The sequence below is a fragment of the Lichenostomus cassidix genome, chromosome 19 (assembly GCF_008360975.1).
Source record: "Lichenostomus cassidix isolate B80296 chromosome 19, HeHo_3.0, whole genome shotgun sequence".
Taxonomy (NCBI): Eukaryota; Metazoa; Chordata; class Aves; order Passeriformes; family Meliphagidae; genus Lichenostomus; species Lichenostomus cassidix.
In genome coordinates this window covers 180,465-207,340 of record NC_139499.1, presented here as the reverse complement: position 1 = coordinate 207,340, position 26,876 = coordinate 180,465, and the positions used below count along the sequence as shown (strand labels likewise).

Below are 26,876 nucleotides of genomic sequence, written 5' to 3'. Positions count from 1 at the left end.
TTGCTATATTGTCATATATGCAGATGTGTGGAAAAATATGATTTCGCTTTTTTAGAACAGTTACTGTTACTGCATTACATTAACAACATGTCCAGAATCGTAAATGACATTAATTCACTGAGCTTTCATAAAGGGCATTATCCAGAAGATATTATTTGATGTTACACCTATGCATTCCTTTAGTTATTTGCAGTTCATGGTACCATTGATTACTTAGTTAAAATTAAATTACAATGCCTGCTGCTTTAGAACTTTCACCTAACCTTGTGTAGTTATCTGCAACAAATGTATCATTGTAAGAAACTTTCCCAGTTTATATTAACAGAAGCTTGTTAGGATCTGGCCAAGCCCTGGCCCTGGCTGGTTGGGAAGTATGCCACCAGACCCAGGTGTTTCTGCACTAAAAATGTAGTCAAGTCACTCTGACTTACTGATTTGGGCTTATGAAAGCTGGACCCCCTTCGGGGTAAACTTGGAAACCTTGCCCAGGAAAGGTTTTCCAGGTCCTGCCTGTGAAACGGGGCTCCCCAGCAATTGCAGACTCTGGGTGATAGTAGGGTGTTTAGGCAATTGATGTGTATCTTCCTAGATCACTATCCTTCCTCTCACGTACCAATGCTTGCACGTATTACCTTGCTTATTTTGTTCATTCCTGAAGCTGAGCCCATAGCGAGCTTATTGTTTTATCCCATGTATTGTTCTACCTTTGTGTTGCTTTCATTTTCATACTAAGAGAAGAGCATGTTGCCAAAACAAAAAGAAGGAGCATGGCTCCTCAAGAACAATTAGATAATGCAATATTTACACTACATTTTTCAAATGCAAATCATCAATTTTGATCCCTGACAGAGCAATACTGCTCTGAAGGTTTGTGTGCGCAGAAACAATTTCCAGAGGTTTTATGTAAGGATCCACAACTGGGTGTGCAACGTCAAGGCCCAGATGATTTACTAACCTGGAGAAGAGGGTACGCATGTGTTCTATCACCAACAGGTCCAAAGCGGTTACCTGCTCGCCTGGTTAAAGTCGTACCATGAGTCAGAAAAAGTAGACCAACAGCCTGATACCCCAGCTAAAGAGACTCTCAATAGTGACACAGAGGCACCACACGACACCAGCCCTCAGCAAATGGGTGAACATAGAGATAACATGGAGGATGTTGAAGCAACTACAGTAAAGAACTGACATCTTGATGCACGGTGTAGGAGCACCACCAGCCCCAGAGAACACCTTCCTGACCTACCTAGCTAGCAACAGTACTGTGAGAATTCTGCAATTCCTCTGGAAAAACACTGATCGCCTTGGAGGAGATGAGGCCCAGTGAGAGGAAAAATTACCTAGTCACCATCCAGCCCTTGTAGCCAAGGTAGGAGCAGGGGTAGGGCTGCCAGGAACATGGCTGTGCTTGGAAGCTCATGGAGGCAGCCTGCCAACAGAGACCTTTTGTCTCACTACACCCACCATCACATTGTTGTGTTCCTGTACATCTTCTTCAGTTATTCCCTGCCCCATGCTTCCAGAAAGACATTCACTAATGTCAAAGTCAGCATTTCCAACTAACGGACCTCCCTCCTGCCTAAACAGCACAGCCCCTGAGCTCTGGCCATGTGAGCTCTGAAAGAGTAACCACTTATTCCCAACTGCAGAAGAAGCAACTCTCTTCCTGGGGACATTGGACACCACACTTTGGGTTTCCCATACTGTGGGTCTCTTTGTTAGTGGCATGGTTGTTTTTGATGGGTTTTTATTAATTTTCATGAGTATTCCATGTATCTTATCCTGTGTGAAACAGATGATCAGCAGTAGTCTTGATAAGGAGAGGGCCTTGCTATCTTTGTAAAATCCTTGCTCACTTCTGCTAATTAGGCTAACCAGCAAGCATTCTGGAAATGACTCAGCTAAACTAGAGGTGAAAAACAAGGTACGCAATTGGTAAACAATTGACAGAACCAATGAGTGCTTACACTGCGGTGCTGGTGGTTAGTTATACAAGATGCATGTTCCTATCGTGGCTTATGGTGGTTGGTTAAACACATTTGTCGTGCCTCAAAGGTATGTAAACTCACAACAAACTAACAGTTTACAAACCCGGGATTTTGGAATAAAGCACTTTGGCCATATGAATGCTAAAGGGAATTGGTGTCACTCATCCATTACAGATGACACCCATCACAAATGACTTATAGCAACCTGCAGGGAGGTGTGATTTGGGAGATTAAAAGCAAAATAAAACAAAAATCACAAATCCCCCAAGTAGAAAGATTAAAAAAATAATTAATGGAGAAGATGTACAACTTCAATTAGGCATCATCTTTACAAGTATTTCCATGAAAACATACTCAATTATGGTAATTCATCCTCAAAAAAACATTTTCCCTCTCAAATGCTCTAACAAGCATGTTCCTTCACTGCCATCGGAACTCTGGTGGCTGCCTTCAAAAATATAAAGCAAAAACCATATCTCTGACTGCACAGAACATTATAGAAGCAGACAGATTAATGGACTACCTGTACAGAAACCAAACCAAACCACTGCATAAAGGAGAGGTACAGGACCACAAAAAATCCCATGGGATCCCATCTCTAACCACAGTGACTGAAGTGCACAGATGCATTTCTCTGGAGAACTACACATAAGGGACCATGAAAGAACACTACCAAAAGATCCCAACTTTCTCTGTGTCCATTTATATGGCCACACCAAATAACAAAGAGAAACAGCAGAGGTAGCCTGTGATGATGATTACACCACTGCAATACATCTACACAGAGACTATGGCTCCTAAAGGAAGGTTTGCACTGGCATGTCTCACTCCTGCAGAACAAAATTAACCAAAACCTTTCCATAAAACAAAACAGGGAAACAAAATCATCTTTCATTTTCATCTTACCAAAATTCAACTCCTTTGCTTTTCTTCTCCCAGTATTGGCAGCTTTATTAGCCAACTTCTTAGTCCTCCTTGGTCTCATTCTAGAGGGCAGGTATTCATCGTCATCATCATCATCTTAAAGAAACAAAGAAAAATCACTGGTTTAATGTCCAGGGAACCCGTATGCAGCACTGCAACTGCTTTGAATTTCAAAGCTCTAACTGAATTAAGGAATGGTGCTTATCACAGCACCCAATTTTGCAACACAGACCTCATCTGAGCACCTTGACAAAGCTCCTCTTTCTACCTGTGAAAGAACAACTTCTGCCAAACAGACCTTGCAAAGCACAAGATAGCAAAAAACGACGCTGCTTCTGTACTTCCTAAGGAAGCAACATGGCCTTCTGAAACAGGACTGGACATGGCATGATCATAAAACGACCATGCAACAGCAAAAGGACATAAATATGCTGTGCAGATACAGACTACATTTTTTATCTAACTGGAGGTTATATCCTTCCACCAGGAGATCTCAAAACAAAGTACCTAGGTTTTGTCTTCAAGAGCTCAAATGTTCTAAACCACCTCTCAAACTTGTGAAAAAGTAATGGGCATCAATGAAATGCATTGAACGGGTCAACTCCACCTTAAAAACACACAAATGAACAGACAAGAAAACAGCTAAGCTAGCAATTTGTCAGAGAGCTGCTACTTAGCCACTCACTACCAATCCAACCCTACCTTCCTTATGGTAAGGAGCTTTCCACACTGCCCAATTACCAATATCAGAACGTCAGAGGAGAAAAAATAGTTAAAGCAAAGAAAACTAATTTCACATACAGAAAAACATGTACCCACATCCCCAAGGGTATGGTTTACTTAGCAAGAATATTATTGCACATTGATGTATCTTGCATCTTGTTCTGTTATACTCTGTCAGAGAAAACCTTTACAGAGCACTTTTGCTTTTGTGGTAAAGGCCTTTACATACACACAGAACTTTGTGACTCTTCTCATATAAACTTTTCTGTTGAGGTAATGTAAGAGTCATTTCTTTGCTGCATTGTAAAATGGTGAAAGTAATGCCAGAAGTGTCCACTTTGTCCTAAATGCCCTGCCTACCTTCTAAATTGCTCACTGGGAGGTCTTAATCTAATTCCACAAGCAAGCATCGCAAAAGCCAATCTCAGCAGTTACAGGATACTAATTCCCAAATACAGGAAACATAGCGGACCTCCTACCAAGATCCTAGCACGAGAACAACAGGGACACTGCTTAGCAGCTTTAGAGCCATTTCAATGAGGATGGGAGCTGGAAAGTACAAAGGTTTGTATCTCACAGCTAGCAATATTAGACAGACACCTTGAGGCTACACTTATATCACCTGCAACACCGCCTTTCCGTTCTGGGACCAGTCTTCCCAGAATCTAGTGTTAACTACAAATTTTACATATAACTACATACTGTTGATAAACCAATGTGCTCTCCAGAATGAATGAATGTTATAACATCTTGCCTGCTCAATGAGTACTTTTCATTACCAATGCTTGGAAAATACACGGAACATGCAAACTGCTGTTAGGCGTCATTTCAAAAACAGCCCACTAAGTCCAATATGCTTCAGTATATTGTGGTTTTATAAGACTTCTAAACCAGGTGTGTTCACCAGGAAGCGCACAATCAAAACTGCAGTCAACACCAACACACAATTCTCTTTTCCAGTGCCAAGTAATGCAGGCTTTGCAAAACACATTTCAGATATAAAAATGCCCAGCAGACTGAAATCAGTGACCTCAGCAACTGACCTTCGCTTGTGAACTCAGCATCAGAATCCTCACTTGTTTCTGATGAGTCATGCTGGGAGGAATCTGAAAGGGAAAAAAAGACTGCTGAATGATGGACACAGACAAGATTTTCAACGAAATGCTACATGACTTTCCATTTAAACCAACATTGTCAAAGAAGCCCTTTGCACTCACAGCATGCAACAAAAACAGAAACAAAGATATGTTACCACAAGCCTTTGAGCAATTCCAGACAAAGGCAAGGAGGTGAGCATTACACCTCCTAAACTGCCAGTGCAGCAGTGCAGAGCTGGTGCTAATGACAGAAGGAAATCCCATGTTCTGGGCTTTGTAGGGTTAATACAGTCATACATATTTTCTCCTCTGTTACCCAGGATAACTGAAAATATAAACAAAGGCTGTGCATACTCGCAGATCATGGGGATTTTTGTTTTACCACCTCTACAGACTCATGGTTGCTGTGCTATAAGGATTTCCATGATAGGCTACAAGGCCAACAATAAAACATGGGAGGGAAACTCATGATCACAATGCTTTTGTTGGGGCAGTGTGCACCAACAAAACCAACAGGTTTAGGCCAATCAATTGGGCCTGTGAGAGAAAGAGCAATTTATATTAAACGGCAGGACAGTTTAAGAAAGTGAAGCTAATAGCATCAGAAACTATGTCAAAATTAAGTAGCAGTGTGAGAAGGAACATATTTTAGTTATTCCGGCAGAGAAAAGCTGTGCTTGTGCATTTTGAACAGTATTGCCTTTCACATCTCTGTAAGCTGGAGCATGGTATCACTTTGGGAGCAAGTCTGAAGGAGTCTTTGTTTCAAAGGCTCTTCACATGGTGTGCCGTATAGTAGAAATTCAGCAGTATCTACTGACACATCTTAACTGGAATATATTTGAACTACATCATCAAATGGATCTTCCAGGTCATGGAAAACAGAGCATGACTTTTTGGTCTAATTCCAAGTGAGTGCTGGAGGGATAACTAGCAAATGCAAACTACAGCAAACAGAAATAGTTAGGAGGTGTTTTACAAGACATGAACAAGAAGTGTCGTCATAAAAATAACTGTCACATCAACTGATCACTTAGAACCTTCTGAGCAAATCAAAGAAGCTAATAAAAACCCCATATATACACCATTTTTGGAAATCTAGGAAAAGCCTTTCTCAAGACTGGCAAATGGTCCACCTAGTCCAGCATCGAATCCCTGAGAAACACTCATAGTTAAGGGACTCATGCAAAAAATGCCACAGCAGATGGCAACAAAGTTCTGGAAGAAAAGTCCCAGATGGGACATTTCTTCTTAAGACACGTTAAACCAATGGTGTGAAACACTGAACTAAGATTTTTTAACAAAATATCATCCACACTAGCTCTCTTCTGACCTCTGGTAAATACACACAGCTCCTACGCAGAGGCCTTCTTCACAGTCCTAAATGCTGTCATTCACCAGCACTGGCTCCAGTTTCGCAAACATGATTTTGTTCCGTTTAAAACAATTTCTTCTGACACACATAACCTTATCTTTTTGATTGCTGAATTTCAATCACACCGTGCTGCCCACTCAACCAGTCTCATTAAGACCACCACAGACACCTCTGCCAGCTACAGCTAACCAGGGGGATTCCAGGCACACCATAGTTTTGCCAACTTCCCTTTTCACCATCTTGCCACGGTTACTGGAGGGGAAAAACAGTGAAAACCCCCAGTGACATACACCAAAATACACAAACTCTCATGTTTTCTTTGCAGGAAACAATCATTTGTGCAAATCTGCATTACTGGATGTAGCTTTCAGACAAACTTTTGCAAGAGCTTTAAATGCCTCCTCTATGTATTTCTTTACTAATAGACGGATTACACCCAAGACTCTATAAAATCCAAACACTGACGCTGATTCTTCTGTCTTACTCGTTTTTGTGAGGATCGGCAAGAAATAATTTCATTTTACGGAATCCTGACAAGACTTCCTGAAGGCTCTCTATTTAAACCACAAATGAAATTCAAGTTAGACTGTTACCTGCAATTTTTAGACACTGCCTCTTGACCTTTTCATAAATACCAACCTTCACGACCAACAGATTTACCCTACTCGGCAAAACCATGTGCAACTTTACACACCTCTCTTACAGAAACTTGTGAAGAAGAATTCATCTCAGAAAAAGGTGTGTAACAAAACCTTCGTCTGACTCAAAGGGCCACGCTCAGAATCTGTAGCTATAAAATTCTAGTCAAAACCAAGGCAAAGTCAGAGTCTCAGTCATTTCCTGTCACACTTCCCCTTCCTCACGCTCTCTCTTCACAGGCAGGTATAAGGCATGTGTCACCATACTGAGAAAAGCAAAGGTACCTGGATTTCTCTTCTCAGATGAGCTCAGTTAGAGTGCAGCCAGCACAAGCACAAGAACTTTATTCTCCTTTATCACGAGAAATACTGCTGAATTCACGTAATGGCACCCTTAACTATGGAGATAGCTACCTCCAAAGCAAAACCAATGGGATTTGCAAGAAGGATCATGGCTGCTAGAAAAACCTGGCTTGAAAAGCACACAACTCAGGCTGGAGAGCCACGCGTTTACAATGAAGCCAGATGGAGAATGATATACTTTTCACATCCTATCAATGCACTAAGCTTTTGGTGATTAGCACCTTACAAACACCTTTCATGATTTAAAATAATGAAAACAGCTATCAGAACTGGCTTATAGCAGTCTCCATGATGGTGTGATTTGGGAGTGTTGGCGGACACATATTTTTTCCTTCCTCAAGGAATTTTTTCCCATTTGTTGCCAGGGTGATGATGAATGGATGGTGATCAAGAGACTAATTTGGTGGCTTCACGCCTTAGCATACCACTGGAAATCTTCTGCGATGTAGGGGGAAATGGGGTTGTTTTGCCAGTCTTTTAGCTGGGGGTGAGCGGTCTTTTCCAGTTTGGGAGCAGAGATGGCTGTGTGGCGTTTCTTAGCCTTGGACCTCTTCTGCACAGTGGTTTTCAACACTGCCATGGAGCTCTGCCTGCTACTATGTTGTAAGCCTGCTGTTTGCAAGAGGGTTAGTCCTGGCCACCACACTGACTAAGATTTTGCTGGCTGCCAACTCCAAGAGAGACCAGCACAGTCCATGTTGGATTCTCAGGAAGTTTTCCCTTCCCCTGTTTTGCCCCCAGAGCCACCATATGGATGGCCAGCTAGAGCTGGAGCAGCAACCTCACTGCACCTTTTCTCTGTACAGTAGTGTGACATTACAATAAAACCCTGCCTTCCCTTCTCAGCACGTATCAGCTGCCTTGGCAGTGCCAAAGACCCATCACCGCTCGTGTGGATGCCCGACGGAATCGACCCTTCTCTCTCATCTGAGCCTCCACCACCGCCAGGGATGTCCTGCTCTTGCATCGGAGCGCCCCCTGCAGCCACGGAGCAGTTACTGCAGCCTCGCTGCACCAACACAAGCACAGACTACCCCCTGCCGCCTGTGGTTGTACCTACGCTACAGTGGAAATAGCTTAAAGGGCAAAAAAGGCAGTTATTGGGTTTTCTTTTCTTGGTTGCTGCTGATGTTGTTGTTTCTCTTTGTTTGGTTGTCTTATATATATATAGACTAGTAAAGAAAAGTTATTCCTTTTCCCATATCGTTGCCTGGAAGCCCTGTAATTTCAAAATCATAAAAATTTTGGAGAGGGTCATCTTTGCATTCCAGAGAGGTTCCTGCCTTCCAAAGCATGCTTCTCTCTTTTAAAGCGAAAAAAGGGAGATTAAAAGCAAAATAAAACAAAAATCACAAAAGACAACCCAGTAGAAAGATCAAAAAATTAATGGTTAGAGAAGATGTACAACTTCAATTAGGTAACATCTTTACAAATATTTCCATGAAAACATATCCACTGACGGTAATTTCTCCTCACAAAAAATATTTCACATCTCAAATGCTCTCACAGTATTTCAACATCTGTTCCTTCACTGCCATCAGAACTCTGGTGGCTGCCTTCAAAATTATAAAGCAAAAAATATATCCCTGACTGCACAGAACCTTATAGAAGCAGACCATATAGGTTAATGGGTGTCTTGGATTGATGTTATGATAATCCTTTATCCCCTATCGTTGGTTTGTATGCCCAAGAAAGAAAAAATGTGTGGTCCTGTCTCTTTAACTACACCCAGCCAAAGAGAGAAACGCGGGTTGTTTTGAAAACATTTTCCCCAAGCCTCGCTCCGGGGGAGGATTTGTCGCCCGGCAGAGACTGCGTGCTGGACGGGGGTCGGAGTGAGCTCTGTTCCCGTTTTTTTTTTCCCATTTTTTCTTTTTCCTCGTTTGGACCCCTTCTCTTCAATCTGCTTTGCCACCTGGAGACCCAGGAGGGCCAGAGGACAGCAGAGCTCTCCAGGGAGCTCCACCCGGCCCCAGGGAGGGGCGAGGAGGAGAGGGGCTGCGTCTGAGAAAAGGACTTTTTTAATCAGGTTTAATAACTCCTTTTCACCTTGGTTTTCCCCTTCCCCTGTGCCTTGCAGGGCACTCTGCGTGGTTTTGTCAAATAAATAGTTTTTTCTTCACTTCCATCTAAGAGGTTCTGTTGTGGGTGGGGGAGGGAGTGTCAGGGCCCTTTGCTCTCGGAGGAGAGAGAGTCTTATCATTAACCCGGGACAATGGGCTACCTGTACAGAAACTGAACCAAACCACTGCATAAAGGAGAGGTACAGGACCACACAAAATCCCATGGGAAGCATCTCTAACCACAGTGACTGAAGTGCACAGATGCATTTCTGTGGAGGTCTCCACATAAGGGACCATGAAAGAACACTACTGAAAGATCCCAGCTTTCTCTGTGTCCATTTATATGGTCACACCAAATAACAAAGAGAAACAGCAGAAGTAGCCTGTGATGATGATTATACCACTGCAATACATCTACACAGAGACTATGGCTCCTAAAGGAAGGTTTGCACTGGCATGTCTCACTCCTGCAGAACAAAATTAACCAAAACCTTTCCATAAAACAAAACAGGGAAACAAAATCATCTTTCATTTTCATCTTACCAAAATTCAACTCTTCTGCTTTTCTCCTCCGAGTATGGGCAGCTTCATTAGGCAACTTGGTGCTCCTTGGTCTCTTGTTAGGAGGCAGGTAGTCATCATCATCATCTTAAAGAAACAAAGAAAAATCACTGGTTTAATGTCCGGGGAACTCGTGTGCAGCACTGCAACTGCTTTGAATTTCAAAGTTCTAACTGAATTAAGGAACTGTGCCTTATCAGGGCACCAAATTTTGCAGCAGATGACTTACCTTAGGAACTTGAGAAAGCGTCTTGCCTTGGGTTACAATGTAAGATGTAACCAAAGGTATGTATTCAATTAATATACATAATCTGTTAAAATAGGTAGGACAGTGTTCTTTATCTTCTCCTTGACCCAGGCCTAAAAACACCCTACAGGGAAGCAGCAGCGACTCTGTTGGGGGCCATCTCCACTAATGAGACCAAGTGTCAAATGATTTATAGATTTGTATTGTCCAACTGTGAGATGCTCTGTCCTGAGGGGGGGAACCAAATATTCCCACCCCTATATATTGTAAGGCTTGAAATACTACGGGAGCACTAGCACTGGATTCCCAGAGGACAAGAGCTCAACAACCACCACAGTACAGCCAGAGAAGGACCAGACCTTTCTACATGATCACTGCTTTGACAAAACCACATTCATCACTCCATTGGCACTGCAACCACCATTTAATCGGACAGCTACCACCACCCTGACAAACAGTGTGTCAGGTCATTCTGACATTGTCAGTTTAAGCCAGTGTTTCTGTACTATTACCTTTATTTTAATTTCCCAATTAAATTGCAGTTCTGACCTAGAATCTCCAGCAAGATATTTGCGTTGAATTAATCCCTACACTGGTGTGCTTTAAAACTAGAACACTCCTGTTCCTACCTGTGAAAGAACAACTTCTGCCAAACAGACCTTGCAAAGCACAAGATGGCAAAAAACGACGCTGCTTCTGTACTTCCTAAGGAAAGCAACATGGCCTTCTGAAACACGACTGGATATGGCATGATCATAAAAAGACCATGCAACAGCAAAAGGAATCACAAAACAAGCTGTGCAAATATGGAACACATTTTTTATCTAACTGGAAGTTATATCTATATACCAGTAGATCTTAAAACACAGTACCTAGGTTTTGTCTTGAAGAGCACAAATGTTCTAAACCACCTCTCAAACTTGTGTAAAACTAATGGGCATCAATGAAATGCATTGAACAGGTCAACTCCACATTAAACACACACAAATGAACAGACAAGAAAACAGCTAAGCTAGCAATTTGTCAGAGAGCTGCTACTTAGCCACTCACTACCAATCCAACCCTATCTTTCTCATGGTAATGAGTTTTTTACACTGCCCTGTTATCAGTACCTGCAGCCTCAGAGAAAACAAATGGGCAAAGCAAACAAAGAAAACTAATTTCACATACAGAAAAACATGTACCCACATCCCCAAGGGTATGGTTTACTTAGCAAGAATAATATTACATATTGACGTATCTTGCATCTTGTTCTGTTATACTCTGTCAGAGAAAACCTTTACAGAGCACTTTTGCTTTTGTGGTAAAGGCCTTTACATACACACAGAACTTTGTGACTCTTCTCATATAAACTTTTCTTTTGAGGTAATGTAAGAGTCATTTCTTTGCTGCATTGTAAAATGGTGAAAGTAATGCCAGAAGTGTCCACTTTGTCCTAAATGCCCTGCCTACCTTCTAAATTGCTCACTGGGAGGTCTTAATCTAATTCCACAAGCAAGCATTGCAAAAGCCAATCTCAGCAGTATTTTAAAGAAATTACAAGACACTAATTCCAAAATACAAGAAACACAGCAGACCTCCTACCAAGATCCTACACGAGAACAACAGGAACACTGGTTGGCAGCTTTAGAGCCATTTCAATGAGGATGGGAGCTGGAAGTACAAAGGTTTGTATCTCACAGCTAGCAATATTAGACAGACACCTTGAGGCTACACTTATATCACCTGCAACACCGCCTTTCCGTTCTGGGACCAGTCTTCCCGGAATCTAGTGTTAACTACAAATTTTACATATAACTACATACTGTTGATAAACCAATGTGCTCTCCAGAATGAATGAATGTTATAACATCTTGCCTGCTCAATGAGTACTTTTCATTACCAATGCTTGGAAAATACACGGAACATGCAAACTGCTGTTAGGCGTCATTTCAAAAACAGCCCACTAAGTCCAATATGCTTCAGTATATTGTGGTTTTATAAGACTTCTAAACCAGGTGTGTTCACCAGGAAGCGCACAATCAAAACTGCAGTCAACACCAACACACAATTCTCTTTTCCAGTGCCAAGTAATGCAGGCTTTGCAAAACACATTTCAGATATAAAAATGCCCAGCAGACTGAAATCAGTGACCTCAGCAACTGACCTTCAATGGTGACTTCCACCTCAGGCTTCCCACTTGTTTCTGATGAGTCATGCTGGGAGGAATCTGAAAGGGAAAAAAAGACTGCTGAATGATGGACACAGACAAGATTTTCAATGAAATGCTACATGACTTTCCATTTAAACCAACATTGTCAAAGAAGCCCTTTGCACTCACAGCATGCAACAAAAACCAAAGCAAAGATATGTTAGCACAAGCCTTTGAGCAATTCCAGACAAAGGCAAGGAGGTGAGCATTACACCTGCTAAATTGCCAGTGCAGCAGTGCAGAGCTGGTGCTAATGACAGAAGGAAATCCCATGTTCTGGGCTTTGTAGGGTTAATACAGTCATACATATTTTCTCCTCTGTTACCCAGGATAACTGAAAATATAAACAAAGGCTGTGCATACTCACAGACCATGGGGATTTTTGTTTTACCACCTCTACAGACTCATGGTTGCTGTGCTATAAGGATTTCCATGATAGGCTACAAGGCCAACAATAAAACATGGGAGGGAAACTCATGATCACAATGCTTTTGTTGGGGCAGTGTGCACCAACAAAACCAACAGGTTTAGGCCAATCAATCGGGCCTGTGAGAGAAAGAGCAATTTATATTAAACTGCAGGACAGTTTAAGAAAGTGAAGCTAATAGCATCAGAAACTATGTCAAAATTAAGTAGCAGTGTGAGAAGGAACGTATTTTAGTTATTCCGGCAGAGAAAAGCTGTGCTTGTGCATTTTGAACAGTATCGCCTTTCACATCTCTGTAAGCTGGAGCATGGTATCACTTTGGGAGCAAGTCTGAAGGAGTCTTTGTTTCAAAGGCTCTTCACATGGTGTGCCGTATAGTAGAAATTCAGCAGTATCTACTGACACATCTTAACTGGAGTATATTTGAACTACATCATCAAATGGATCTTCCAGGTCATGGAAAACAGAGCATGACTTTTTGGTCTAATTCCAAGTGAGTGCTGGAGGGATAACTAGCAAATGCAAACTACAACAAACAGAAATAGTTAGGAGGTGTTTTACAAGACATGAACAAGAAGTGTCGTCATAAAAATAACTGTCACATCAACTGATCACTTAGAACCTTCTGAGCAAATCAAAGAAGCTAATAAAAACCCCATACATACACCATTTTTGGAAATCTAGGAAAAGCCTTTCTCAAGACTGGCAAATGGTCCACCTAGTCCAGCATCGAATCCCTGAGAAACACTCATAGTTAAGGGACTCATGCAAAAAATGCCACAGCAGATGGCAACAAAGTTCTGGAAGAAAAGTCCCAGATGGGACATTTCTTCTTAAGACACGTTAAACCAATGGTGTGAAACACTGAACTAAGATTTTTTAACAAAATATCATCCACACTAGCTCTCTTCTGACCTCTGGTAAATACACACAGCTCCTACGCAGAGGCCTTCTTCACAGTCCTAAATGCTGTCATTCACCAGCACTGGCTCCAGTTTCACAAACATGATTTTGTTCCGTTTAAAATATTTTCTTCTGACATACATAATCTTATCTTTCTGATTGCTGAATTTCAATCACACTGTGCTGCCCACTCAACCAGTCTCATTAAGACCACCACAGACACCTCTGCCAGCTACAGCTAACCAGGGGGATTCCAGGCACACCATAGTTTTGCCAGCTTCCCTTTTCACCATCTTGCCACGGTTACTGGAGGGGAAAAACAGTGAAAACCCCCAGTGACATACACCAAAATACACAAACTCTCATGTTTTCTTTGCAGGAAACAATCATTTGTGCAAATCTGCATTACTGGATGTAGCTTTCAGACAAACTTTTGCAAGAGCTTTAAATGCCTCCTCTATGTATTTCTTTACTAATAGACGGATTACACCCAAGACTCTATAAAATCCAAACACTGACGCTGATTCTTCTGTCTTACTCGTTTTTGTGAGGATCGGCAAGAAATAATTTCATTTTACGGAATCCTGACAAGACTTCCTGAAGGCTCTCTATTTAAACCACAAATGAAATTCAAGTTAGACTGTTACCTGCAATTTTTAGACACTGCCTCTTGACCTTTTCATAAATACCAACCTTCACGACCAACAGATTTACCCTACTCGGCAAAACCATGTGCAACTTTACACACCTCTCTTACAGAAACTTGTGAAGAAGAATTCATCTCTGAAAAAGGTGTGTAACAAAACCTTCGTCTGACTCAAAGGGCCACGCTCAGAATCTGTAGCTATAAAATTCTAGTCAAAACCAAGGCAAAGTCAGAGTCTCAGTCATTTCCTATCACACTTCCCCTTCCTCATGCTCTCTCTTCACAGGCAGGCAATAAGGCATGTGTCACTATACTGAGAAAAGCAAAGTACCTGGATTTCTCTTCTCAGATGAGCTCAGTTAGAGTGCAGCCAGCACAAGCACAAGAACTTTATTCTCCTTTATCACGAGAAATACTGCTGAATTCACGTAATGGCACCCTTAACTATGGAGATAGCTACCTCCAAAGCAAAACCAATGGGATTTGCAAGAAGGATCATGGCTGCTAGAAAAACCTGGCTTGAAAAGCCCACAACTCAGGCTGGAGAGCCACGCGTTTAACAATGAAGCCAGATGGAGAATTATATACTTTTCACATCCTATCAATGCACTAAGGTTTTGGTGATTAGCACCTTACAAATACCCATCATGACTTAAAATAACCATGACTCCCATCACAATTGGTTCATATCAACACGCATGGTGGGGGAATTTTGGAGATTAAAAGCAAAATAAAAAAAACAATCACAGAACCGCACCCTGTAGAATGATCAAAAAATTATTTATTGGAAAAGATGTACAGCTTCAATTAGGTAACATCTTTACAAATATTTCCATGAAAACATATACATTGACGGTAATTTCTCCTCACAAAAAATATTTCACATCTCAAATGCTCTCACAGTATTTCAACATCTGTTCCTTCACTGCCATCGGAACTCTGGTGGCTGCCTTCAAAATTATAAAGCAAAAAATATATCCCTGACTGCACAGAACCTTATAGAAGCAGACAGATTAATGGGCTACCTGTACAGAAACCAAACTAAACCACTGCATAAAGGAGAGGTACAGGACCACACAAAATCCCATGGGAAGCATCTCTAACCACAGTGACTGAAGTGCACAGACGCATTTCTGTGGAGGTCTCCACATAAGGGACCATGAAAGAACACTACCAAAAGATCCCAACTTTCTCTGCGTCCATTTATATGGCCACACCAAATACCAAGAGAAAAAGCAGAGGCAGCCTATGATGATGATGATTATACCACTGCAATACATCCACATAGAGACTATGGCTCCTAAAGGAAGGTTTGCACTGGCATGTCTCGCTCCTGCAGAACAAAATTGACCCAAAACCTCTTCATAAAGCAAAACAGGGAGACAAAATCATCTTTAAATTGCATCTTACCAAAATTGAACTCTTCTGCTTTTCTCCTCCCAGTATTGGCAGCTTCATAAGCCAAACTGATGCTCCTAGGTCCATTGTCAGGAGGCTGGTAGTCATTGTCATCATCTTAAAGTAACAAAGAAAAATCACTGGTTTTATGCCCAGGGAACTCATGTGCAGCACTGCAACTGCTTCGAATTTCAAGGCTCTAACTGAATTATGGAGCGGTGCTTATCACAGCACCAAATTTTGCAACACATTCTTTATCTGAGCAACTTGAGCAAACTGCTGCTTAGCCAAGTACCAATCCAACCCTATCCCCCACATGGTAAGGAGTTTTCTGCACGGCCCTATTATCAATATCTGCAGCCTCAGAGAAAACAAATGGGCAAAGCAAACAAAGAAAACTAATTTCACATACAGAAAAACATGTACCCACATCCCCAAGGGTATGGTTTACTTAGCAAGAATAATATTACATATTGACGTATCTTGCATCTAGACAGTTCTGTTATACTCGGTCAGAAAAAACCTTTACAGAGCACTTTTGCTTTTGTGGTAAAGGCCTTTACATACACACAGAACTTTGTGACTCTTCTCATATAAACTTTTCTGTTGAGGTAATGTAAGAGTCATTTCTTTGCTGCATTGTAAAATGGTGAAAGTAATGCCAGAAGTGTCCACTTTGTCCTAAATGCCCTGCCTACCTTCTAAATTGCTCACTGGGAGGTCTTAATCTTATTCCACAAGCAAGCATTGCAAAAGCCAATCTCAGCAGTATTTTAAAGAAATTACAAGACACTAATTCCAAAATACAAGAAACACAGCGGACCTCCTACCAAGATCCTACACGAGAACAACAGGAACACTGGTTGGCAGCTTTAGAGCCATTTCAATGAGGATGGGAGCTGGAAGTACAAAGGTTTGTATCTCACAGCTAGCAATATTAGACAGACACCTTGAGGCTACACTTATATCACCTGCAACACCGCCTTTCCGTTCTGGGACCAGTCTTCCCGGAATCTAGTGTTAACTACAAATTTTACATATAACTACATACTGTTGATAAACCAATGTGCTCTCCAGAATGAATGAATGTTATAACATCTTGCCTGCTCAATGAGTACTTTTCATTACCAATGCTTGGAAAATACACGGAACATGCAAACTGCTGTTAGGCGTCATTTCAAAAACAGCCCACTAAGTCCAATATGCTTCAGTATATTGTGGTTTTATAAGACTTCTAAACCAGGTGTGTTCACCAGGAAGCGCACAATCAAAACTGCAGTCAACACCAACACACAATTCTCTTTTCCAGTGCCAAGTAATGCAGGCTTTGCAAAACACATTTCAGATATAAAAATGCCCAGCAGACTGAAATCAGTGACCTCAGCAACTGACCTTCGCTAGCCAACTCAGCCTCAGAATCCTCACTTGTTTCTGATGAGTCATGCTGGGAGGAATCTGAAAGGGAAAAAAAGACTGCTGAATGATGGACACAGACAAGATTTTCAATGAAACGCTACATGACTTTCCATTTAAACCAACATTGTCAAAGAAGCCCTTTGCACTCACAGCATGCAACAAAAAAACAAAGCAAAGATATGTTACCACAAGCCTTTGAGCAATTCCAGACAAAGGCAAGGAGGTGAGCATTACACCTCCTAAACTGCCAGTGCAGCAGTGCAGAGCTGGTACTAATGACAGAAGGAAATCCCATGTTCTGGGCTTTGTAGGGTTAATACAATCATACATATTTTCTCCTCTGTTACCCAGGATAACTGAAAATATAAACAAAGGCTGTGCATACTCACAGACCATGGGGATTTTTGTTTTACCACCTCTACAGACTCATGGTTGCTGTGCTATAAGGATTTCCATGATAGGCTACAAGGCCAACAATAAAACATGGGAGGGAAACTCATGATCACAATGCTTTTGTTGGGGCAGTGTGCACCAACAAAACCAACAGGTTTAGGCCAATCAATTGGGCCTGTGAGAGAAAGAGCAATTTATATTAAACTGTAAGACAGTTTAAGAAAGCGAAGCTAATAGCATCAGAAACTATGTCAAAATTAAGTAGCAGTGTGAGAAGGAACGTATTTTAGTTATTCCGGCAGAGAAAAGCTGTGCTTGTGCATTTTGAACAGTATCTCCTTTCACATCTCTGTAAGCTGGAGCATGACACCATACTGGTGGTTTCCTTTGAAAATATAAAGTAAAAGTATATCACAGTAAAAATACAAAGAAACTTTTAGCACTGAGTATTCAATATAAGGATATTCACAGGAGAATTTCCAGAATTATTATGTTCATATGGACAACACTTTAGAAGGCTCAGGTTTTGCATCTTAGGAATTCATGGTGGCAGGAACATTCTAAACCTGTTACAAAACTCATGGGCTTAAATGCATGTTAGTATTTTCTAGTCTTTGCTAGTAAACCAGTATTTTTAATGTGAACTGTAAGAACTTGAAAAAAATGGCACACCCTTTTCATAAGTGTATTTCTGCTATTACGGAGTTTCCATAAGGAACAGCTTCCACTAAATATAGCGTTTACATTAGTTTTTTTCTTTATGTGCTCCTTCACCTCACACTGAACTCAAAGTAATGATTAAGTAGCACTCACAATTTATAAAGCAGAGCTTTCTTAAACTTCATAAGCCATTATAAAACAGACCGCATTTCTTGAGAAACATACCAATTCACACAAATCACTAGTGTTTTAGAGTGATCAACCTGATGCTTCTCTTTGAATTTAGAAAAGGAAGAAATGAAGTTCCCACCTACATGTCTCTGTACTTGTACAGCTGGAAAATAAAGCAACTGAAATTTTGATTTCTGTTCATGTTTGAGTTCCAATACCCCCAGTTTTATAGCAAATCAAGTAGCAAAGCTGTGAAAAAGAAAATTCACACAATTAATTTCCAAAACAGATGTGAAGAAAAATACAAGCAAAAGATCTACCTGTGTAACTTTTTCCAGGAGCAGTTTTTTCATCTATCTCTGATGTTTTGGAAGGACCTGCTTAAGAGGAGAGAAAACAGTTTTTTAAGGGTGTCTCATAAGAAACACATATTTCCAGCCCATAAAGGAATTTGCCAAAATACTCTTCATTTCATATTTTATGTGCTTACTTCTTACTTTCATTAATGTTGAACTTTGGAAAGACTGTGTTAAATATTAAATATTTATAAATCCTTACTTACTGGGTTCAACAGAATAAAAATGTGACTACTGGCAGCATTATGCATTTCTTGGACTACTGAACAGTCAGAGAGACATGTAGAACAGCAGGCTTTTAACTGTTTTTGTTTTAATAAACTGATTTTTAAAAATGAAATATTGATGCTTCTGCCATTATTTAATGATGTTTTAATGAGCTAGATCTTTTTCCTGTTTGTTCAAATTTAGATTCCTAAGGAGTAGTCTTTGACTTTAAAATTTCTACCTACATTAAACACATAATTTCACAGGGATTAAAGTAATTTATGACACTCAAAGGGTGCTTGCTTTTCATTATAACAGCTCTTTTGAAGACTACAGACAAACAGGTAAAAAAGATAGGTGCAGAAGGCAGCACAGAAGCTACACCTAACAGATTAAATGAGCACTCCGAAAATCCTACTGCTTAATGCTCTGGCTCTCCTGCAGCTACGCTGGAAGGGTGAGCTGCTTACAGCACGAGCAACTCTGTGGTCATTCTAAACCACAGAAATAGCACAAGTATGGAAAACTTGCCTATGTTTGGCAAATAGGAGTAACTGAAACTGACAGATTTGGACTAATTATTTTGTGCAAATCAAATAATTTCTGTGTTCATTTGCAAAAGCAATCTGCAGAAGATCATATAGCTGACTAGAAATTTAGACTTGTTTAGAGGTAGGTTCATCAGGATATCAGCAAGAGTATTAATAGCTTCACAAGAGAAAAGCTACTGTTAATTAGTAAGGCAATGAAATATTCTAAACTCTATTTCATCTGCACAGTAAGAAAGATAATACAGAAAAGACTATTGTCACAATCAGATTTCATAAGTATTTCTGTCAACTGAAAGTACACACACAGCATCAAATAGGTGAATATTCAAGTATTAAAGAAAATAATGGTAATTAGGAGGTTGAAATAATGCTAATGTGAACAGTTCTGCCTAATTGATTATTCAGATTTTCAAAGAGATTTAAAATGAACAGCATTTCAAGTGAGGAACCTATGCAAGATTCTTTGTTTTACACACATTTCTTTAAGCAAGTGCTGCCTAGATCTGCTCCTGCCACTTTTCCTTGCTGGGGGAAGGTGTTCCCCTTTCTAAAGAAAGTATTTATCTGTTTACTTCAGAGGAGCTCCCTGACTAGATTTAAAACACAGTTCCACAAAGGCTGATGTTGGCACAGCTGAGACCATAGTCCATAGAAAAAAAGGGGAGCAAAAGGAGTAAGGCAGAGCCAGAGACACTGGTGATCCTTCAGGCCTCACCAGAAAGAGCTCTCATACCAATAGTGTGATCTGCAGCTGTTAGGGGTGAGTGGGAATAGAACACAATCCCCCTGGGTGTGCTGAAAATGTCTCCATGGACTAAATTTGTTTTTATTTAAATTAGCATATTCAGCAGATGCAGCCAGTCAGGTTTGTCATTTCCTAAGAACTGTGAACATGCAATTACTATGTTTCATAAGGCACTGACACACAGAAGTATGCATCCCACTATAACCACATATCTCAAAATATGCATGTAGTTTCCCGTTTATTCCTTAATTTGGAAAACCTGACAGGATTGTTTTGCCTACATATTCTGCAGTATTCTCTATATTGCATTATCTTTGTGCCAAATACATACTGTGACACTGTAGCAAGATAGGAAAAGGCTGAGAGCAGCCTAGATCTAAATAAGTTACAGCTGTACCCCTAAACAAGTGAGATAAACAGCTTTGTTAGAGAATGAAGCAGAGAATGTGGCACCTGTGAATTAGAAAAGGCACCTGTGGATAGTTTACTAACTAACTGTAATGTAATAAGAAACACCTGTTATGTATGTAAAGAAAGGGTATAAAAAGGTGTACCAAGGCTAATAAACTGCTGATGCTTGCCACCATGGAGTGTGTCAGCCTTGAGTCCACTGTCATGACACAGATAAAAAAAGGAAAAACAGTAGTCTTTCACACATTCAAACATCAAGAAATATTTCTCTAGTTAAAAATATGAACTTAATAGACTTACAGTCCTTGGGATTAAGCAGAGAGAATTCAGTCCTTTAATCTTTAATATTGATAAAAACTACAGTACAAGTAGTAAAACCATTAGTTTTCTTTTTTTAAGTGACCAACACAGATTACTTCATGGAACTTGAACCTTTTTTTCATATTATGAAGCTTGGACAGAGGAAAAAGCAGTATGAAAAAATTGTTTCAGAAATTAAAAAGTGTCAAACAATATATTCTGCTATCTTAATGCAGTAAAGACTAGAAAACTAAATTTAAAAGAGTTCTACCACCAAGAGATATTAATAAAAACAGATACATTTCCATTTTACTGCATTCATGCACATAACAGACAGAAATACACAGACAGGACATAACCAAGGAAAGCAAAAATCAAGTACCGTGGTAATCAGATCAAAAGAAGTTCCATTCATAAATTAAGATATAAGAAAAATCACAAAATAGAAAAATAAGATAACTCAAGAGAGAAGAGCTAAATTCTACTGCAAAAGTTAGGATGTAGGAGGAAGGATGGACACAGAAGTGGGTTAATTTAATTAATTTAATTTAATTAATTTAATTAATTTAATTTAATTTAATTACTAAAACTACAGGACACCTTAGAAGTAAAATCTTTCAGTACAGTTATGTCTTGGAACCTGAACTTCAGATCTGTAGGCAGAACTAAGCAGTTTCACCTTGAACCGGAGAAAGCAGAGGTAGGCTCTTCAGTTAACAGCCAGTTCTGCTACACAACACAGACACTTGGGAATTCTTTAACCCTCAGACCAAAACTTGGTCTTTCATGAGCAGATAAATACCTGACAGATCACTGCACCCAAAGTATGTGCTTGGGATGGGATTCAGCAGTGCAGTGGAACCTCTGTAAGAGGCTTGGCTGTTGGCATAAACTGAAACTCCTGAAATGCCTGTTACAAATAGGTGATTTTTCACATTCTAACAATTCCTTTAAAAACAAGAGTAGATGTCATTCCCTGAACTGTCACAGATATTCTTTCTGCCTACCCATCCACACACCACTTACACTGATTCTAAACCTCTCAGCCTCAGTTTCTAATGGATTATGTCCTAATGTCCTAACTCTACATGGCCAAACCTGTGCCACTTGGCAGAAGGAATGGATTTATCACCTCATGAATAAGCATTGCCAGCAATGCTCACTTTTCCGGGCTTTTTCTTGGCTACCCATATAGTAGCAATGTGAACTAGATGGGATTCCCTTCAGAAGCACAACATTGTGCTCCATATATTTTCTGGTATTTCTTGGTTCAAGATAATGTCTGCATACTCAGCCTTACATGCCAGCCTAGCTTCACGGCTTTAGTTCCATTAAAATGTACATTACTTCTAGTATTTTGAGAGATCACCGAAAGAGAAATATTTTCTTGCTAGAAACATACTAAAAGACATTTATTACTTTTAAGGTTTCAGAGTGAGAATGAATGCAAAGTTTACATTCCCATTGTGAACTTTTTCTTTCTAGAAGAAGACATTTTCATTTGGGTTTGGATGAATGCCCTAAATTTTAACTGCCTCACTAACATTGTCAGAAATTCCAAAACTGACAGCACTGTACAACTACATGGTGTTTTAAAGAGAAAAGCTGCTAGGCAGTTTTTACTCACTTCTAGGTGTTTTATAAACTGAATCAGCCAATTCATAGGACAGACTGTTTACAGTCTTTTCCTTCTGCTTCCATTTTTCTTCATTTTAACGTCAAGGCATCAGTGGTAGCGAAGACCTACATCAACAAAATTTACAGGATAACATGCCACCTTCACAAAGTGTTTGGTCCTTGGTCAGCAAATAATTCAGTTCTGTATGGGCTGTGCCTCCAAAAAGCTGTGCTTTACCCTGTGCTGATGAAGCACAGAGCACTCAGCACTCACTCTGCAAGTGCTACACTTTTGAGCCCCAAAGGTTTGCTTTTATACAGGACAAATGGGGTATTCTCAAATCTGAAAATACATCTGACTCTGGAGAGATGTTATTTAATTTGTTAGTTTCTAGTAAAAATAGTAAATTATATTTAAACCACTAAACCAAGAAACAGCATTTTAAGTTATGTTTTTTTTCATAAGAGCCATAATAACTGGTACTTACAAAAAAGGCATATGCAGGAATATTAACTAAGATAGCTGGAATGCTTCGGGATGTGTCATTTAGTCCTGATGAGCACTGCTCAGTCCTTTTCTTCATTTAGTCAATCATCAAAATCTGGACCTTTCTTCCAGAACAGGCTGTCTTTGGTCTCCCCCAAGTTTCACATTTGTCCTGGACACCGGAAAAAACCACCCGCTGCCATACTGCTAGTGCCCACAGACAGAAAACTGCCCCTTATACTCTGTCGAAACACCCACATGAAGTTTTAGATGGCTGAAGTCCCTGTTTCTCAGTCTTCTTACTGTGTATTGCTAAAACAATTCTGAATTTAGTAGTTCAGTATTAACTCATGGCAACATCCAAATGGTGCAACCTACTACCGAGATGAAAAGAACATCCACCCACAGAAATAACTTTCCCTGTCTGATTGACAGGAAGAGTTCATGTGCTACCCAGGCACACAGCACTTTGACCAGCATTACAGATCTTTGAGAGGACGCACTCAAAGAAAGAACATAACCATGAAATTTTATCAGTAAATAATTTTCTCCAGGAAGCCCTAGAAGATTGCTATTCTCTAACAGTTAAGTTGTTTCTTCTCAGAAATGGATAAGCATGGCTTTTGCTATGGGTTATTTTTAGCAAAATCTACTACCTGATCTATTTTCTTTATTTTGTAGCACATCTCTCCAAAGGCAATGCTGGGGCAGACTATATCATTCCTCAGGAACACCCCTCAGAATAACTGCACTTTTCTAAGGTTCACTTCTTGTACAGCACCACCACCCACACACAAGTACCTACATGACTCCAGAATTTATGGCACTCTACAGTTTGGACAGCCTTTGGCTTGAATCAGAGTGGTAGATACTCGAAAAATTACGAGGAAGTTGCTTTACTAGTCAAGTCAGCATGACATGACATGAAAGAGGAAATATCTCTTTTAACTCACAGCACACCATCACTTCTACCAATACACTCAGTCTTGTCTGAATCTTAACTAATATTAACAAAATGTAATTTCGGAGAACTGCACTGCAGGTGGAGAGGGAGAGTTATTAATCGAGAACCACTTTATCAGAAAGAGATATCTATTGTTTTTCAGCAATCAGAAGATTTAAATTTAGAGTTCTGTGAATGACAGCAGAAATCCCCTCCATCAAATGTGCTTAAACTTCACTCTGGAAGCATATTGCATAACTCAGATTTTTCAGCTCAGACAAACGCACTGCAGTGCAATGGATACTATTTTGTAAAGAAGTGATTTCAGTGCAGACTCTCGTCAGACAGCACTGAGTTACACAGTGGGCTCTTCGCCCAATTCTGACATAATTTTTATGCATGAAATGCAAAACACTGATGGGGTGAAAAGCAAAATGATGAGAAGATTTGGCTTTCAAAGGAACAATGATTAGGTTGTCTTCAAATCAGTATCTACTTTTACTACATTAAATCATACCTGTAAACCCCTCATCCTCCAAGGCTAGGCACATATGAAGAGCAGATAATCCTAACACCTTTCCAGTTCTGCACTGAGTGGGTGACATTTTGCTATGGCTGAAATCTCTCTGAATGATGCTTATATGTTACTTGAGATATGCCAGGATGAAAATATTGATTCCACAATCCCATAGTTAGTTATTAAAGCACATTAGAAAATAATCTCAAGAATCTTCATGTCTGAACACACATAAAAATGTTATCTCAATAATATATAGTATTACAAAATGAAGGGATGTGCTGTTTTGCACTTCATTGTTGAGCATGTAACTATCATTGAGAGATGTGTGGCAGCTTGCCCATGTTTCTTTGTATTATTAATTAACCTGATGACAAATACACACAGGTTGAAATTATAAATTTAAGGGTTTAGCTATTTTATATTGCCATTTATAATCACAACTTCTTAATTACTGTTCATTTCAACATAAAGAAATAACAATTTCTATTTTCCACTCCTAGGTGAGGTCAGTGTGTTAACTGGGTACACAGACACGAGGCGCAGTAACTGGGAAACAACTTAAAACATACATAGAGGCTGAGCCATGGATCTCATAAATATCGTTATGCTTTGTCTAAATAAATAAGCCTTTCAATACAATTTTGACATATATTGGTCATTCCACACAAGAGAAGTGATTGATACACTCCAAATCATAGGATCATAGAATGGCTTATTCTATGATGTACAGTGTATAAAGGTTACTGAAACTTTAAACTAAAGAAAAAATTCAAGCAGTGCTCTAGAGAGCATCACTATAAAGATTTACTTCCCATTTAACAAAGTCATTGCAGTTATAGAGTCTGCACACTAAGCCCTCAGAAAAATACATCAAGCAGTTCAAAAGAGTCCTGGAACTTCTCCTTCAGACCAAACACATACATATGGGCTTGGATTAAGTCGTTCTTTATCTCTTTTGTTATTCTTCAGAATAACTTTAAGTGATAGGCAGCATGGAAATTTTATATCCTAACAGAGATAAGTAATTGCATGTTTAATGACCAAAATCAGTAAAAAGAGAGGCAATAGAGAGATCAACACTTAGGCAACCAATCCTTTCATGAGATAAACACATATAAAAATTAGTATCATTACCTGGAGTATTAAATTGATAGTAGTTAGGATCCTCTGTTTCCTGCTTCATTGTTACTGTTGACATTTTTGAAGAGATTCCTGTAGAAGCAACAAAGGAATCAAATATGGAAGCTAGTAATAAGCAGATTCTTAAAACAAACAAAAGCACCCACCAAGAGCCTCGCTGGTCTCTACTGAAAAAAAAAAAAAAAAAGACATTACACATTTGTTAAGCTAAAACAATGGCAACAAAGTGACCTGCAGGTTTCCTACATTTCACTTTGGTCACCCCAGAAAGGATCCAGGATTAAACACTTCCCCACAAACTAGGCTTCCCTACAGATGCTACCTCAGATCTGAAGAATATTTAAAAGATGGGCTCCTTCCTCTTTGCATGCTACCACAGGAAAAAAAAAATATTTTATCACTCGTGTTGAAAGTCCTGGAAAAGCTCCTTCTCACTCATCTGCGAGAATTACTTCAAATGCCTAGAAAGCAGCACTGGGAAGAGTCTGGGACTGACTTGACAAAAACTTCAAGTTAACCCTTTGCATATGTCAAGCTGAACATTACTCATGAAGGGCTCCTAAACCACAAATTTAAAGTTGTGAGGCATAAAGAACAAGAGCAAAAAGCTGGACTACATATAAAAATGTAATTCTAATTGGAAAGTGAGCAGTGCAGCCCAACCCAGCGAAAGGGAAAGTCACCAGTTTATCTCCCAGCACACCTGCTGCCTAATTGGCTTTAATGGGATTATCCACGCCTTTACCTCACAGTACACTTAAGCATTACTCTGCCACAGACCACAGTACCTTGGGGAACCATCTGCTACCTGCAGAGCAATTTAGGAATGCTTTGGCAATTTTTTAATAACAATTAACACATCTCTTTATTTATTAATTTTTTATCTCTATTTTGGCTAGAGAATGGACATTTATTAATTTTCAATATTTTAGGAATATTAACAAATAAACCAAGCTTTTGCTTCCTATTAGGGACAAAGACATCTTGAATAAGAAAAGAAACCCAAAACAGAGGAATTTCTTCTTCTCTAAATTACGTGAAGATAAATTCAGTCTACAATGTATTACAAATTTCCTCCCTCTTGAAATGGAAGAATTTGGCTGGGGTTCAGTATCTGATAAAAACTCAAGCTCAGCATTCTATCTTTGCTTAAGTTCAGTGTTCTGAATAGAATCTGACCTTTTTTTGGTTTTGCTGCAAATTAAGGCAAAATTTTGAACGTACCAGAATCCTTGCTTGGTTCTGTTTTCACTTTAACAGGAGGATAACTATAAAAATAAACAAGTAAAACAGAATGACATTATTAAAAACAAACCTTAGATTTCTGGGAAGTTCTTCAAGCTTTATAGCTTGTTAAGTAAAATCAATCCCTCAGATTTTCTTCCAACAAAAATAAAAGCATACTGGCTTACCTGATT

General features: G+C 39.7%; 1 protein-coding gene across 1 annotated transcript in view; it reads right to left on the bottom strand.

Moving 5' to 3' along the window:
* GTF2I (general transcription factor IIi) overlaps nt 1-26,876 on the bottom strand; it is a 124,193-nt gene that overhangs the window by 52,626 nt on the left and 44,691 nt on the right. Inside the window, exons 8-17 of the mRNA XM_085078707.1 lie at nt 26,683-26,726; nt 25,605-25,625; nt 25,453-25,530; nt 18,502-18,558; nt 16,934-16,996; nt 15,554-15,658; nt 12,123-12,185; nt 9,712-9,816; nt 4,676-4,738; nt 2,892-3,005 (exon numbers count right to left, since the gene is read on the bottom strand). Coding sequence (XP_084934833.1) covers nt 2,892-3,005; nt 4,676-4,738; nt 9,712-9,816; nt 12,123-12,185; nt 15,554-15,658; nt 16,934-16,996; nt 18,502-18,558; nt 25,453-25,530; nt 25,605-25,625; nt 26,683-26,726 — 713 coding nt within the window. The remainder of the gene's footprint in view (nt 1-2,891; nt 3,006-4,675; nt 4,739-9,711; nt 9,817-12,122; nt 12,186-15,553; nt 15,659-16,933; nt 16,997-18,501; nt 18,559-25,452; nt 25,531-25,604; nt 25,626-26,682; nt 26,727-26,876) is intronic.